The sequence below is a fragment of the Clarias gariepinus genome, chromosome 18 (genome assembly GCF_024256425.1).
Source record: "Clarias gariepinus isolate MV-2021 ecotype Netherlands chromosome 18, CGAR_prim_01v2, whole genome shotgun sequence".
NCBI lineage: Eukaryota > Metazoa > Chordata > Actinopteri > Siluriformes > Clariidae > Clarias > Clarias gariepinus.
Window position 1 is genome coordinate 14,949,707 of NC_071117.1, and position 14,886 is coordinate 14,964,592.

General features: G+C 38.5%; 2 protein-coding genes across 5 annotated transcripts in view; both read right to left on the minus strand.

Annotated features, from left to right (window-relative positions):
* The window catches only part of pnpla6 (patatin-like phospholipase domain containing 6), a 40,495-nt gene extending 32,871 nt beyond the window's left edge, over window positions 1–7,624 (minus strand). For 3 of the 4 annotated variants that reach the window (XM_053476706.1, XM_053476705.1, XM_053476703.1), the window contains exons 1-4: window positions 7,574–7,595; window positions 3,755–3,843; window positions 440–493; window positions 98–185 (exon numbers count right to left, since the gene is read on the minus strand). In XM_053476706.1, the coding sequence (XP_053332681.1) occupies window positions 98–185; window positions 440–493; window positions 3,755–3,799 (187 nt within the window). In that variant the 5' untranslated portion in view covers window positions 3,800–3,843; window positions 7,574–7,595. Of the gene's footprint in view, window positions 1–97; window positions 186–439; window positions 494–3,754; window positions 3,844–7,573 lie in introns of all 4 variants that reach the window. The other variant, XM_053476704.1, reaches the window with a different exon arrangement.
* A 3,579-nt stretch (window positions 7,625–11,203) lies between these two features.
* On the minus strand, window positions 11,204–14,655 carry LOC128506854 (serine/threonine-protein kinase pim-2-like). The gene is made up of 6 exons (XM_053477459.1): window positions 14,175–14,655; window positions 13,980–14,074; window positions 12,767–12,817; window positions 12,140–12,518; window positions 11,871–12,041; window positions 11,204–11,417 (listed from the first exon to the last, which is right to left on the minus strand). Exons 1-6 carry the CDS (start codon window positions 14,533–14,535, stop codon window positions 11,245–11,247), a joined length of 1,230 nt encoding a protein of 409 aa, XP_053333434.1. The 5' UTR covers window positions 14,536–14,655; the 3' UTR covers window positions 11,204–11,244.
* Between the last annotated feature and the right edge of the window lie 231 nt (window positions 14,656–14,886).

The window sequence follows — 14,886 nt, forward strand, 5'->3', positions numbered from 1 at the left end:
CAAAGACACAAATGCCAAATATTAGAAAGCACTGTAAAATAGGGGGGGAAAGCAGACTGGAGGATCATAGATCAAAGGGAACATATTAGACGCTCACTCCGAAGGTGAATCCTGCGCAGCACAAAGAAGATCAGGGTGGCGATGAGGATTATGGAGATGCCAGCACCAAGCACTATTCCCACCATCTGAGGGTAAAAAGGTAATAAATAAAGAATGGAGAAATGTGTACAAGTTACAACCACCACATTCAAGGATTTGAAAGCATATGGAAGGTTTATAGTACAGTATAACCCTCAATATAGTCAATGTTGTTCACTGTTCTCGCATTTAATCAGTTTCAATCTCCAATGGTGACATTATTCATGGAAAGGTAAATCATTCCACCTTAACTACAGATCTTCACATTTGTTTCTCAGTAAGTAGTCTGATATACACTAACCATGCTGGTTTGAAGCTGGTCCTCCACAAGCGTCTTTATATTTCCGAATCCTTCCTGTAATAAAAAAGAAAAAGTATTTTAATATTAGCTGCAAGGTTTATATTAATGTGTCTAATCTAATTACACATTTGTAACTGATCACTGTACTGATTAAGTGGGTACAGTAGTGTCTTGTTTATTAAACAACCATGTTAGAAGACGTATACCGTGTTCTTCGAAATTATAATACTCACTGTTTTGTCAGACAGGTCACATTATTGACCTGCTTTATACAAAGACAAAAACTAAGGAAATCAAAGATTTAAGGAGGAAAAATTGTCCAACGCATTATTAAAACCTGGAAGGATGGTGCTGAAATGTCAACTTTCCTGAGGAAATTCACAAATTAAAAAATTTATGACAGTAGAAATCAAAGCGTTTCCACATGAACAGTGTGACAAGAATTCACAGAATTGGGCCTAAAGACCTGTGTGGCCATAAGAGAACCACTCACTAGTGAGACTTATCAGGAAAAAGGCTTCAGTTTGGGAGGGAGCATATAGGGACTTAGGAGTAATGGAAAAAAATGTCACATTGTCTGATGAGTCCAGACTGACCCTATAACAGAATAATGTGTGTGTCAGGGTAGGAAGGGAAGCATAGTGCCTGTGGAGGTAGTGTTATGATCTGGGGTTGCATCAATTGGTCAGGTCTAGTCCCAGCAATGTCATGCGGCAAAAAAATTAAGTCAGCTGATGACTTGAATGTACCGAATGATCAGAGAACGCCATCAATGGATCATTTCTTACTTGATAACATAGGCAGAAATGGACTCAAATAGTGAAAGAGTGCTTCTGGGAGCATGAGGAATCATTTTCACACATGAACTGGCCACCACAGAGTCCCACTGATAGTCTTAGTGAATGTGCTGGACTTTGTGGATCTCAGATCTCAGCCAAAAATAAATGCAACTCCGGATAAAGATACATGTCGTGACATTACATAGAATTGCCGAAACTACGCCATGGCTAATGCAAGACCGTAAGCAAGGATAAGAGCACTCAGACGTAAAATGAAAGTCGAAACACTCCTTATTATCCAAGGCTGATTATAAAATGTGTGTTGTTGACTTAATGATCAATTTAACAATGACAGAAGGAGTCTCCAGCAGCTGTCTGTGCGTCTGTAATTCTTTTTTGGACGTAGAAAGTCATCAGGATGGAGGATTTTGCACTTTTCAGTTTCTCTGTAACATAAATTCCCATACCATTAAAATAGAACTTTAGATAGGTAAAAAAAAAATTGACTTTGTATTATCATGCATATAATACCTAAAGTTGGTAAGTTTAGGACGCACTGTTAAGGACGCACTAAGAAAACTTAGTAACTCTTCTCCTCCACCCTGTCCTTAAACATAATAACTGTTTCTTTTCCATTTTACATTTACATTCAAGCATTTGGCAGACGCTTTTAACCAGAGCGATTTACAGAAGTTCTTTTTTTTTTATTTTATAAACAGCTCTCCATACACTGCTAATCAAATGTCATAGGAAATACCCTCCATGTGCAGAACCGATGTGAAATCATTTACAGTACTTCAATATGCAACATCATGTCATGTATGAAAGATAACATGGAGTCAGATGTGACAATAATAAAAGACGGTGTTAATATGAAAACATACATCATTCATGCTCATATTTGTGTTTTAAATTCACAATCTATCTCATTCACTCTGCCTCGTCATCTTACACCAACTGCACTTAAAGAGGAAGCGCCCGAGAACAGATAAGATAAGCACAGTTATCTTGCCACAACTGAGCCGTTCCTCTTCTATTAAACATTAATTTTAACATTTTATTAACTCACGACATAATCAATAAAAGGACAGTTGGTAGGCTGTAGTTCTTTGCTCATGTGATCGCATGTCCAGCCAATCAGCTTTCAGAAAGCAGCAAATCAATGCAAATAATAAAAAGGAGTGACGGGATGAAGAAAAGAAAGAACATCTGTTAGTATTGACGAGTGATTAGAAGGTCAGATGGAGGAACTGCTGACAGCTGGTCATTAAGCAAAGCTGGGATTTTTTTTTTTTCGAGAGGGCAGAGTGACAAAGCCATGCAGGTGGAAAATGATTTTGTGATGGTTTTACAGTACCAGCCTAGGGCTTTCGAAAATGTTCAACATGAAGTGCTTTTTAATTTTGATGCATTTTTTTTAAACAGCTTATAAGTTTCCAACAAATCTACGACCAAAACAAAACAAGTGTTTCTAAACCTTCTAAACCTTCTGGGCTTTTGCATCTGAATACATAAATATAATTTAGGTGTTATTTAGACAAGACTTGACCAGTGACATTCAGTCTGAACAGCGGAAATGGAAATATCATCAGTCTAGTGTTTTAAACAACTTTAAACAGCAATTAATTCCAGCCAAGCATTCTGATTGGACGAGAGGCGTTTCATAAACGCTGATATAAAGTATAACAGCATTGCAGTATTTCACTATTCATATCAATCCACTTCATATTGTAGGAGTTCTAATAATTGTTAACACTATTTGAGATTTAACCCCAAAACAGTCAGTTAGCTGAGGCTATTCTAATGAGAAATATGTTAAGAGAAACTTGAAAAAGTTACCGGAACATAAAACAGCCACCTCCATGGTTTATTCTCCTCAGCTTTTCGGTAAGAGTATATTTCTCATAAAGTTTTCTTAGTATGCCAGCACTATGACCGAACATCATCACTGCTAAAACGATGGCCTTCCAGGAACTCCTTAAATGGCCCTTTTCTTTAATTAAACACCTCGAGGACGAGGACTATCACGTGATGCCGGCCGACCATATCTTTTCAAACTGGCCGCTTAAGCACCATATGGAGCAGCGTAACATACTCGGGGATAGTGCTATCCGCTCCTTCTGCTCACATGAGCTTACGTGATTGAAGTGAGAAAAATACTGAGAAATCTTACTAATAATGTCGTAACCCACAGCCTTAACCAAGTGAGCCACCCAATTCCCCATACATATATATAAATAAACAAAGTTTTTACTCTCATAATTGTCTTCTGTTATTCTGCACGATCAAAAGTCCTGGTTTGACTTGAACAACCCTCACAGAATGAAGTCAAAATAATATCATAATCCTTTCCGAATTTAAATGGCACAGTAAGCAGATGAAGATTGACAAAAGTCTTTTACTGTCTGTTTAGGGAAGTTTGCTAATATTGTAAGTGTCAGATGATGCAAAGGCTACTGTTGTTTGTGATTATTGTGCCTGAACATGTGTACTGTTGTAGGTCAGTGTTAGAAACAGAAAGGGGCAGCATGCTCACCTCTTGTGGGTCGTGGGACGCTGGTCCCAAGGTGCTTGTTTCCATTTTAAGAGAGGCACTGTGCACGACTGGTCCATGAACAACTAGCGCTGCAAGACACAGACGGTAAGGCAAGGGGTATCATGCAACATGCAAAACAGCCACACACACATGCACAGTCCCAAACTTTTACTCAAGATTCGTGTAAATAGTATTTACTCCCTCTTATCATCCCAACTCCATGTCGAGCCCTTTACTGAACACCATGTGTGTATACTTTCTGTCTGTTTAGATGGCAAGATTTAAAAACCCCTTTATTACAGCAAGCCAAGCTTTATGAGAAGTTCCAAGTTTTAGCTACAACCATTTTACGAAATTACAGAGGAAAACAAAAGTGCACGTAAGGGGATGTGGTTGGTTCTCCAGAAGGTCAGTCTCTTTAATACACATGCACATACTTCTACGATGGTGTACGGCATAAGTTCTTCGCCCGGACAAGCCTGCTTCCTGTTTAACCCCTTTGATCCAGGTATTACCACACAATGAGGCTACACTCTACACAAACCATAACTCAGTCATTGCTACTACACCTCTGGCATTGAAGCTCAAATTACAATCCATTACCAATATGTCTGCATTACAGCAAGTAACCGTAGACCACATTTAATGTCTAAGGACATCAGCATAACGCAATTGAAGTCACTTTTAAAAACAATAAATCGATTAGAGTGGCCATAGTGAAGATCTACACTTATTATATCTTCAAGCAAAAGCTTTCATACAATATGAAGCAGCATAAAAGTGTACAGAGATATAAAAGTCCCGGTAAAAAAAAAATTAAAAAAAAAGGGAGGGGGGGAAAAGCTTTGACCGACCAACCAGAGAAAAGGGCAAGATTGTTTTGGGATTTAAAAAGCTTTTAAGTCTAAAGCTTAAACAAAAAGTATTTCAGTACTGCACAACGCAACAAAAAAAAGCCTTTTTTTTAATCCCTTCTTAACAAAAGTGGCAATCATGACCTGTACAGCTGAAATGTTTGGTACTAGTCACTGAAAGTACCATTTTATAAGCTGCGAACTACCACTAAAAAATAAAACTATTTTATAAAATAATCCAAGCACTTCTTCAATGTTAACTTTAGTAACTTTAGTAAGAATTTAACTCAAGATTACAAACACACGCACACATACACACACTGATAGTATAATTAATTTTAACGTTTGTGGGGGTTTTTTGAAAAGACAAATACAGTTTACATTTTTTCGACATAATCTCCTTGCTTTTCAATACACTTTGTGCATCTTTTAGCAATCTTTCATATTCTGGCATTAATGTTCTAGACTGAGCCATGAATGCACCGCTGTCTTCACTTTTTCATCAGATGTGAATCTTCATCCTCATAGGGCTGATTCAGGGAAGCAAACAGGTGAAAGTCTGATGGAGCGAGATCAGGACTATTGGGAGGATGCGTCGACAGAGGTAACGACGCCCTCAGATAGCAATCATCTGCGTTTAATCCGAAGTTTGGTCTTCAGCTCCTGATAAGCGTCTCACTCGTGTAACGTGCACTGATGATTGATGAACCTTTTTCCTGATAATCTTCCAACACTGGTCCTTGAGAATCCCAGAAAACTGTTCACGCTTCTGTTCATGCTCTTCCGTGAGTTGGTTTGGCACCAGGTACACAGTCAGACCACAGGAAAAAAATCACTGCATGCTGATCTTCTTTCATGCAAATCAAAAGTAGGGCATCCACTGTTGCTCGCACCACGGTTACAAATAAACTGATGTAACACGTTTACACCTGTACAGCAGTGAATGTGGAAAACTGATTTGAACAGAAAGCGCTAAAAACATCCACATTTGTGTTTGTCAGGATATGCTCAAACCTGAATACTACAGGATCCTGACTGGACTCGTTCTTGCTTTTTGAACAGACAGTAAAAAGATGCACAAATGATAAGTGGTTACAAAAATACTAGTCAAATTACAATATATAAAAAGCCCTGAATTTTGCTTGGGGCTAAAAAAACTTGCTTGCTTTCACGCTGACGCTGTGAGCTACGTTATATTAACCAAGAGTTTAAGGCAGAGACAAACAACTGTTTTTGGGGATTCTTCAGCAAAACACACAAACGTGGCTGGAAATTGGTCTGAGGCTGAGATAGGGCTGAGCAATTAATCGAAAAGTAATCGAAATCGACATTCAGAACCTATAATCGATCAAATTTTCCCAGGTCAATTATTTCAATTACTTTCCCTTTGAAAACACTACCACGTGTGGAGTCACATGACCCCGCTCCGTTACGTTATGCTGCCGTTTCGACATGTCGGGCATGGAGAGCTTAAACACTGAGACAACTGAGCAACAAGAGCAAAAATCTCTTACTCATAATATGTGAGCATATTTACTGTACAAAACTTGTCATTGAACTATGAAAAAAATAAATAAATAAAATAATCGTTCATTAATCGTAATCGAGTTAAAAATGTTAAATTAATCGAGATTTTGATTTTAGACCAAATCGCCCAGCCCTAGGCTGAGATCAAAGACCAAACCAATGAACATGTCTCATCTCAGACTGGAACATTAACACCAGTGTTCAGAGTGTGTGTTCAGTACTGTAGGGGTGTGTGTGTGTGTGTGTGTAAAGTAGAAGAAGTGTGTGTTCAGTACTGTAGGAGTGTGTGTAAAAGAAAATGTCCACAATAGAAGCGTGTGTGTTCAGTACTGTAAGAGTGTGTGTGTGTGTGTGTGTGTGTGTGTGTGTGTGTGTGTGTAACAGAAATGTCCACATTGAGAGTGTGTGCGCGTGTGTGTATGTGTGTGTTCAGTACTGTAGGTGTGTGTGTGTGTTCAGTACTATAGGAGTGTGTGTGTGCAAATGTGTAACAGAAATGTCCACAATAGAAGTGTGTGTGTGTGTGTTCAGTACTGTATGAGAGTGTGTGTGTGTGTGTGTGTAACAGAAATGTCCATGTTGGCAGTGTGTGTGTGTGTGTGTGTGTGTGTAACAGAAATGTCCATGTTGGCAGTGTGTGTGTGTGTGTGTATGTGTGTGTGTGTGTAACAGAAATGTCCACAATAGAAGTGTGTGTGTTCAGTACTGTAGGAGTGTGTGTGTGTGTGTGTGTGTGTAACAGAAATGTCCACAATAGAAGTGTGTGTGTTCAGTACTGTAGGAGTGTGTGTGTGTGTGTGTGTGTGTGTGTAACAGAAATGTCCACGTTAGCAGTGTGTGTGTGTGTGTGTCTTTCCTGCGGCAGAATGATGCACCCGCAACCTTTGACCTGTTGTTAGCTACACAGCCATGCTACGCCTGCATAAGCCGTATCTATCAGGAGATAACGCTGTTATAACACCACATAGTGTGAGTGTGTTAGTAACGGGTTTAATACACCCCATGACGTCACGATTTAACACGCGCACGCGGGATGAACGATTTCATCCGGCTCCAATCTTAGCTACAAAACGGAAACAAACCGAAATTCGAGAGACAAAAAATAATAACAACCCCGTTTTTTTATTTCAACAGGTACAGCCACAGTGTACGGAAACGCGTTAATAAACCTCACACAGCCTTACTGTTTCTATCGGATGTTAGTTAGCTTGCAAGGGCATCATCAACACTCAACCTTGTCCCGAATAGCTCAGGCTTAGGAATACGGTACTCTACATAGGGCACACAAGCCGCTATTTTACATTACACACTAGTGCACTAATATATCCAGTAGTAGCAATTTTGAACACAGCCACAGTCAGGCACTTACACGGCTGTTCCCAACCATCAGCAACATACAGTACAGGTTGTATAATTTACAGCTAAGTTTTTAGCCTACCTGAAGCTCGCGTCTCCTTCTGTCAAACAACAACTCAATCCCGGAAGTGTCAACACACAAGGCTCCTCCCACCCGGGGGCTGGACTGTTCGTGGTGACCAATCAACGATGACTCACTTGACCTTAACCAATCATCACTATCCACCTTTATAAAATAAAATTTCATTGAAAAATAAGCATACAAAATTTCAGTTGTAGGTCTTGAAGAAAAACAAAGTTGTCTCATTAGCTAATAAGAAATGTAAGAAATGTATCTTGTTCCACATACACCTGTCATCCATAACATTATGGCCACCTGCCTCATATTGAGCAGGTCTCCCCTTTTGCCAATATAATAGTGATGCACTGTGTGTTCTGACACCTTTCTATCACGACCGACATTAATTTTTTTCTCAGTTTCTACACTAGCCCTTCTTTTGGATCGAAATACACGGGCCAGCCTTCACTCCCCGCGCGCATTAGTGAGCTTTGGCTGCCTGTGACCCTGACGCCAGATTTCCTTGCTTGGATCACTTTTAGTCCTGACCAGCTTACAAGAGCTGCAGTTTTGGAGTTTCTCTGACCCGGTCCTTTGACAATTTGGCCCTTTTTAAAGTCACTCAAATATTTATACTTGCCAATTATTTCTGCTTCCAACACATCAATTTCAGGAAAGAAAATGGTTCCCTTGCTGCCTAATATATCCCACCCTCTTCTAGTCGCCATTGTAATGAGATATTGAAAATATAGCTACAATAAGAAGGGCCAAATAGTGATGGCTAGACAACTCCAAAACTGCAGCTGTTCTGAAATATTCCCAGACTGCAGCGGTCAGGATCTACTAAAAGTAATTAAAGGAAGGAAAACCTATAAACCAGCAACAGGGTAATGGGCAGCCAAGGCTCACTGATGCACATGGGGAGGGACGGCTGATCCAATAGAAGAGCTATTGTAACTCAAATTGAGGAAAAGGTTAATGCTGGTTTCAATAGAAATCTGAGTGCATAGATCATTACTGTTTTTACGTATAGTATATTTGCATATTCTTGTAAGTTATAAAATGAACAACAGTTTGCTGTACAGCTGAGTAGCCTAACATTATGAGGCGGCCATCTTGGATAACAATATCCCATTTCTTTGGCAAAGTTAGCCAAAGAAAAAACACGTAAAAACATGTTTTTCAGATAAAACTCCAATTTGTAAATAAAGATATATAATTTTATAATATAATTTTTTATTTCTTCTTGCTACCATCCTTGCTAACTTTCTTGGAACTTATGGTGCTGGGTCTTCACTCCTTGTTGCACAAAAAAAAAACACGTAAAAACAATCGTGAAACAAGGTTTGAACAGCTCCCAAACCTACATGCAATTTATACCCCTATCTCACGGTTTGACTCGCGGTAAGATGCGTTCCGCTGGCGTTCCGCTGGTGTTCCGCGAAGTGTAAACAACCGCAGGCTCCCGCAAGGACGGGCAAAAAAATTAAACATGTCTAATTTTTCGCATGGAAAGATGGAAACTCACAGCGCCAAAAACTCGCGGTGAATCATAATAAACCGTATTTATGGCCACCGCGCGAAACCGCGTAGGTGAGATAGAGGTACTGTATTAGCCAGTGTTCAGTTTGATTCAGTTTGTTCGTTTGTATGCTGAAAATGCTTTGCATGTCGATGAAAATTTCCTGCAAATTCCAATTCTTAGTGCAAAATTTGTAAAAGAGAGTGTAATAAGAAAGGGTACAATATTTGTATGCTGAGGATCCACAGTAGTTTATGAAAAATGAGGATTGTATTTATAAAAAATGTGTTGAATGAGATTGAGTCCATGCTGATTACATTAACTTTTAGCTCTGGCGGAAAGCTAAAGAAGCAAATGTCCTGTGCATGAAGTATTTGGGTTTTATGACCTAAAAGGAAGCCATTTAAAACAAATCTACACGTTAAGACAAATAAGATCCAGAAAAAATGGGCTGGGAAATTTACAGATCATGGAGATTTAGGCCAAACTGTAGGTTCTTTCACCATCCAGTTACCAAGTTGTAACTTTTTAGCTCTCTGCAAGTCTTGCCATTTTCATAGTTTTGTGAATTGTGCAGCAAAACATGCAAACACAACTTTTACAAATTCACTACTAAATTAGGCCCAATAAAAGTAGACTGGCTGAAGGATTGTGTTAAATATCAATGATGCATGTCTTTTTAAAAAAGCCTCAATGCAGATCCGGGAGGCCTCAATGTAGGACACCGAACATTTGTTCTGAACTGAACGGACGACGGTTGGTACACATCTGCAACATAATTATTGTAACCCATGTGTAGCAATGCACAGTTGGGCAACTGCATTTGTTGGATGATGCAAATTCAGCCTTAGTGAAATCTCTAGAAGCCAGAACATTGACACCAGTCTACAAATACATGCTCTTTTGTTTACAAAAATAGGGAAATGCAGTAAGGTGAGAGGAGTGGATGTACTGTAGAGGAGTGCAGGGTGCAGGTCTAGAGACTAAAATGTGGTTTAAAAACACAAAAACTAATATACTTAATATACTAAAATATGGATAAAAATAAATATAATTAGCTGAAAACATCAGATGAAAAGATTTTAAATGACAAGATAATTATTTTGTGAAAAACCTTAAAAAATTGTTTTGTCTAAATTAGATTGACTGTAGTGTTATTTATTAATCTTATTACTAAAACTAGACTAAAACATCAAAGTTTCCTTAGACTAAGACTAGACTAAAATGTCCAGACTTTTAGTTGACTAAAACTTCAACAAAGAAAAATAGGTTCAGATTGACTAAATATGATAAAAACTACCAGGGACATTTATCCAGGGTCTAAACTGAAATTGAAAATAGCTGACAAAAGGCAAGAAAGCAGTCGAGGCCTGTGTTGCAGTTACTGAGCTTCATATGTGGGTCCTAGGACCATAAAACACCTCCTGGAACATATTGTGGATCCACTGGAACATTCATCCTTTCTGTTTTTAAAAGAACCTCATTGCTTTGCATTGTAGTGAAGAAGTAATGTCTCTCTACACTTTCTAGGTCTCAGCTAGGAGCGTGTCTGCTGTACAAGTGAATAATTTATAATTATATAAAAATAATTTTTATAAATAAATACTGTATAGTAGGATTGTTTAAAATTATATGAAAACCAGACACCAATTATAGAATTTCAATAAAAGATTCCCAGAGTTTTTAGTGTTCTGTGGTGGACACTTTGGTAGACATTCGCTCCTGTTGTTTTGTTATGTTTAATATTGTTTAAACCGATGAGTGAGGCTGATGTAATGACAGCTATCATGCAGTTGTGATCAGGTCTCCTGTTTATTTTTTATTCATAACTTAAATAATGATGTATTCCAATCATCCATAACATTACAATGCAAACACATCATGACCAATATTGCGCAGGTTCCCCTTGTGCCGCATAGGCAGTTCTGACTCCATAAGACCTCTGGGGGTTTGCTGTGGTGTCTGACAATAGGACTTGATCCTTTGGGTGCTGTGGGTTGCAGGGTGGGGTCTTCACGAATCAGGCTTGTTTCTCCAGTGCATCCCATGGGTGATCAGTGTGATTGGGATCTTGGGGTCATTGGAGGCTGAGTCTGGGATCTTTGGCTTATTGAATGCAGAGTGGTTCAGGCTGTGGTGCACCAGGTTTTCTGGCACCTTTCTTTCTATCCATCTATTCCTTCACTGGACAAACTGATTTTGCATTAGTTAGCTGACTATATTTAGGTGTATATTTGTTGTTTATAATAACTTTTCCCCCAAACCAGTAATGTGACAGGATCTGCTCAAATGTTGGTCGTTTTCGAGGATCCTTTTCCAGACACCACCTTATCAGATTGCAGGAAGCTGTGTGAGCAGTAATATAATTGGTTAAAACAGAAAATTTGCAATAGTATCATCTCTTAATGCTCTGTAATATCTCTTAATTTTCTGTCAATCTGTTTTAGCAATAGTATCATCTCTTAATGCTCTGTAATATCTCTTAATTTTCTGTCAATCTGTTTTTTAAGTAGCGACGCCCTGGATTATTGTTATTATTAACAGTAATATTGTTATTATTTATAGTAATACTGTTATAACTATTGATAGTACATTGGCTGTGTCTGTGAGTTTCATGTTTAAAGTAGGCTGCAGTAACTATATGGGTTGTTATACGCATTTTCCCCAAGAAAAGCGGTGCAACAGTCACAATTTATTCAGGAATTGTGTCCAGTTTTTATCATAATTCAAGCCATTTTGTGTGGACATTTTCCACCTTTTAAGTACAGGTTTGAATGTAATGCCTCTGTGTTTCTTCACCTTCAGACAGATAACGAGGGAAGTGCAGACGGCCTTCCACAATTTCTCCGGAATCATAAAAAGGCACCCTTCCACACAACAGGCTATACAGGAGCACAGCCAGGCCCCAGACAATACTAGGTTCTGCAATGAACTCACTTCTAATGATCCATTCAGGTGGCGAGAAAGTGCCTAAATGAACGACAAAGGAAGAGTATCGCCAGTAAGATTTCAAAATTGATTCACCACTGAATTCCCATCAGATAGACTTATCTCTGAGGTGCAATTACCCGCATATGACTCATAGGGGGCGTCCTTGAGCAAATCACCACATCTGAAATCAATCAGCTTAATTTCAAGCGTATGTGGATTGAGGAGAATATTTTCTTCCTTGATATCTCGATGGACCACTCCCCGGTCGCGGCAGTGACATGCAGCCCAAATGACTTGTTTCATGATGACTTGAGCCAGAGGTTCAGACACTCTGTTGCGTTCATGTCTACAGTAACTGTGGAGATCGATGCAGGCGTCAGGCCGCTCCAGGACTAAGATATATTCAGAGGGTGTCTCGAACCATTCCAGCAAGTTTATCACATACGGACAGTGAGGAGGTTTGCACACAAGCTCCATTAGGGCCACCTCACGAGGGAGTTGGCGTGTCTCACCAGGCTATAATATACGTTAGTATTGGATTGGACACAAATGCATGAAGTCAAAATGAAGCTGAACAACTTTTTTATTTATAACAGAAATAGCAAATGTGCTAAACAAAGTAGATACATAAATGCTTAAACAATTAAAATAAATGCTTGTGCATACATTTCACATATTTCACATCATTTTCACCCTTCATAGGCATTGTTCTAAAAAGTGTTTTTTTATTTAGAATATTATAAAACTAAAGTAAATTTACTTACAAGGGTGATATAAGTGTCATCTTTAGCCTTGAACACAAATTTAATAGCCACCTTGAACACAGAAATAGATCAATGGTTAAATTACTATTAACTAACTAAACCAAAAAATATTATCGAGAAAAGTTTTATGGCATTATCATGGATGTGATCTGCTTGAATATTTCTTTCTTTTTCACAGGAGACAATGACAATATAGAGGTAAACTGCTAAGCCATTATTAATGACAGGCCACACCTAATAACAGTTTTTCTACAATTTAATCATTACCTTCAAGCTAACCTACTCTCAATCATTATGTTTAGTGAAAGTGCACTTGGTTACCAGCAATAGATTAAGTTTATTGTCACTAAACATAATGATTGAGAGTAGGTTAGCTCTTTTGTCAGCATATCAGTGATTTTTTTATTAAGGTGTTTTAATTTTTATTGTAATTATTGTCATTTTATTACATGTTTAAAAATATGAGATACAACTGTATACCGTAATAGACGAGTTCACAAATACAGAAAAAAAATTGCATTGTGGGAAATGTCATAGTTTAAAGCCTCATAAACCGGGCTCGCGATCGTAACTCGTAGTAAGTTTTATTGTATGAATCGCTGGATTAAATGATCCAGCATACCTTTTCTATATTTCCCTGCCAACATTTTTGGAGAAAATAAAATAATACATGAAGCAGTGTATCGATTTCACTTTGTGAACATTTGTATATATTCATCTATGATACAAGAAGATATGATGATATATATAAGATATGCCAGAAATTATTTGCTTCTGATGTCACCTTAGCATTTAATGTGAGTGAATCAGGTTAATTCTGGTTATTTATTATATGTAGCTTCTTACTGTATAAATTATCTACACTCACTCACTCATTGTCTATCCCTCATGGGACAATTTGGGAACACCTCCTGTGGGAGGAAACCGGAGTACCATGGGGGGAACATGCAAACTCCATGCACATAGAGACAGGAATCGAGCCTGGCTGGAAATCGAACCCGGACTCAGGAGGTGCAAGGCGACAGTGCTAACGACTACACCACCATACCACCAAATTATATACACATACAGTACTGTGTAGTCCAAAAAAAAATTATCTTTATGTTAAAATCATACAAGCTTTGATACACGATACATGATATTATTATCGACATCTGAGCAATACGTGATGCCTTATAGACCTTGTATTGTGATCACCAGTGCTTATATTCACCTTTTTCATAAATGTTTTTCGACTACCTTCATAGACCTCACCAAAGCCCCCTTTTCCCAGCTTCTTTTCCACAGTGTAGCGTCCAAAAAACTTTGCTGTAAAAAAACATATATATATATATTATTTTTGTGTCTATATATAATACTTTAACCAAAGTGTAAATCACAAAATTTAGCAATATGACTTTGAACAGACCTTTTCGATAAGGGTTCTTTCTTCTCACAGGCTGTGTTCCTTTCATTTCTTTCTTTCTTCTCCATTTTTTTCCCGGTGTTTCCTCAGACTGAAGCACAGGTTCTTTATGAGAAACCACCAATCTTTTCCTTTTCATTGGGCTCTCCTTGCTTGCTTTTCTACTGAAGGAGTCGACTGCCTCTGAATACTTCTTAGACTTGTTTTTCGTTTGCTGATTCTCTACGTTCTTGTTTCTCCTCCTGCGTATTGGTGCCTCCTCAGACAATGAAACAAGTCCTTTATAAGAACCAACCTCCTTGCCTTCTTCTTTAGTGGTGGAGCCGGATGCCTTAGAAACATTGTTTGTCTTTATCCTGCCCATTTTTCTCTCTTCCTTCACTGTTCTGCTCCTTTTCCTTAATGGCTTCTTAGACCAAGGCACGGGCCCTTCATGAGAACCAACCAGCCTTTTTCCTTTCACAGGAATGTCCTTGTGATCTCCTCTAGTGAAGACATTGGATGCCTCTGTGAGTCTAACCATATTCTTCCCTTTATTTTCTCTTCTGCTACTTTTTCTAAGCTGAGACTCAAGTCCATCATGAGAAACATTCATCCTTCTTTTCAAAGGAACTTCCTTGCTTTGCCCTGTAGTGAAGAAGCAGGGTGCCTCTACACAGGTCTCGGCTAGGAGCGAGTGTGCTGAGGAATTGAAGAATCTTATAAATGACAAGGG